Source organism: Bactrocera neohumeralis, unplaced genomic scaffold (assembly GCF_024586455.1).
Source record: "Bactrocera neohumeralis isolate Rockhampton unplaced genomic scaffold, APGP_CSIRO_Bneo_wtdbg2-racon-allhic-juicebox.fasta_v2 ctg1422, whole genome shotgun sequence".
Classification (NCBI taxonomy): domain Eukaryota; kingdom Metazoa; phylum Arthropoda; class Insecta; order Diptera; family Tephritidae; genus Bactrocera; species Bactrocera neohumeralis.
In genome coordinates, this window is record NW_026089718.1 from 19,408 (window position 1) to 21,342 (window position 1,935).

General features: G+C 36.9%; 1 protein-coding gene across 1 annotated transcript; it reads right to left on the reverse strand.

The window, feature by feature from the left end:
• Window positions 1–322: 322 nt before the first annotated feature.
• LOC126766500 (piggyBac transposable element-derived protein 4-like) lies at window positions 323–1,690 on the reverse strand. Its single transcript, XM_050484269.1, has one exon. The coding sequence runs from the start codon at window positions 1,688–1,690 to the stop codon at window positions 323–325; it is 1,368 nt and encodes a 455-aa protein (XP_050340226.1).
• Between the last annotated feature and the right edge of the window lie 245 nt (window positions 1,691–1,935).

Below are 1,935 nucleotides of genomic sequence, written 5' to 3' on the forward strand. Positions count from 1 at the left end.
GTTCTTTTTTGGATTTTCATTACCGAACAACGAGTACAGCGTCTTCTAGTGGCACCTTCTATAGGGAGATGTAATGCTGATCCATAAAGTTTTCTTTTCTTCGAAATTGGACCTCTTTTTGGTAATGGTAACTCAGTAGTATTTTTTCCTTCGGCAATCAATTCCTCGGCAAGATTCACCACATATGTTAGATAAGGAACTTTCTCATTCTTACGCCTCAAGTCGTTGTAAATAATCCATGCGTTTGTTGTACACATCCCAAGGCAAGTATAAAACACTTTTTTCCACCACTTCGAGGACTTTCTGTCGTGATGGTAGAGACTTATGAATTGATCTGCGCGGTCAACTCCTCCCATTTTTTGCCGATAGAATGCAATTGCTTCCGGGCAGTCAATTGGCCCGTCTTATCCTTTTTTGAAATTTTAGTTACATTAGGTTTATGACAATTACTCATTAATAAGACTTCCTTCGTATCTTGCCACTTCGTACACATAAGTCCTGTGTCGGTGCATCTGAACTTCGATTCTCCCTTTTTGAGTTTTCCTGTTATTGATGGTACATTTTTGCGATTAGTCATGCAGGTGCCAACCGCCGCAAAATTGATAGTTTCCAGTAAATTTACACTGGTGAAAAAGCGATCAAAGCATAGAACAACGTCAGGAACTTTAATTGTTCCGACAAGTGTCTTAACAACTTTTTCTCCAAGAGTTAGTGCATCGCTACTTACTTCTGTACCTTTACCAACGTACACATTGAAATCATATGTATATCCAGAATCGGCATCACAACGAAGCCATAGTTTTATGCCTCGTTTGATTGGTTTCAAGGGCATATATTGCTTTAGAGAAGAACGTCCCTTGAACTTAGTCATACTCTCATCAATGCTTTGGAATGGACTATCTTGACGACATTTACTAAAGCTGTGTTTCAAACAGGAAATCAAGTCATCGACATAATATGATTTTGTGGCATCCGGTGGTTTATTTGGCTGGGAAAAGTAAAGCTTGGAAGTAAGGACCATATATCTATCACGAGAAATACAGTTTTCTATTGTTCGATTTCCCATGGATTCTTTTTGACTCCAATAATGCTTTAGTCCAGGAAGCTTATTATATGACATGATGAGCATACATCCTATAATTTTTTGCATTTCACCCTTATCTGTTAGTTTTATCATTTTTTGTTGTTGTCCTTTACACTTGTTCAATAACTCAAGTCGTTGATTAGTACAAGCGACTATATGTAAATATAAGGAATGCGGAAAGAGTTTATGGAAAATTTCCATTGCAGTGGATTGTTTTGATACATCAATTAATATTTCACTGGACCTTTGTAGTGGAATAGTTTTGGCAGGACGGAATGAATCGCTCGGCTCAAACCAATCAAAAATGCGATTGATGATATTAGGTTGAAAACATTCAGCTTCAGATTCTGTAGATGAATCCTCAGAATCGTGCAATGGGTTTTGGGCTGGGTGTGATGTTGACGACTCCTGAAAATCACCTTGAATATATTCACACTCATTCTCATTTTCTGATGCAGTTTCTTCTTCACTATCTTCACTATCTTCAAATGATGAATCTGTTTCATCTTCACTAGGCTCATATTCGTCAGATGAACCCGCAGAAAAATCCGACAGACTTTCAACCACTCTCTCTAACTCCTTTTGGCTCAAAGATTTTTTCGACATTTTAGTCCTGGAATAAACATAAACGTGTACGCACCTGTTGGTACATATAAATACCAGTAAAAAATACTGCTGGTACATATATGTACCACGATATAAAAGTGCATATAATATATACACCTGCTTCAAATAAAACCTTTTTCATATTTACCTATGTTCCTCTAAGTTTCGTGTACGGAAATAAAACAAATGTTTATAATGTAACTTCTGATTCGCCCTCTTTTTACTAAAAATCACTTGCAATTACA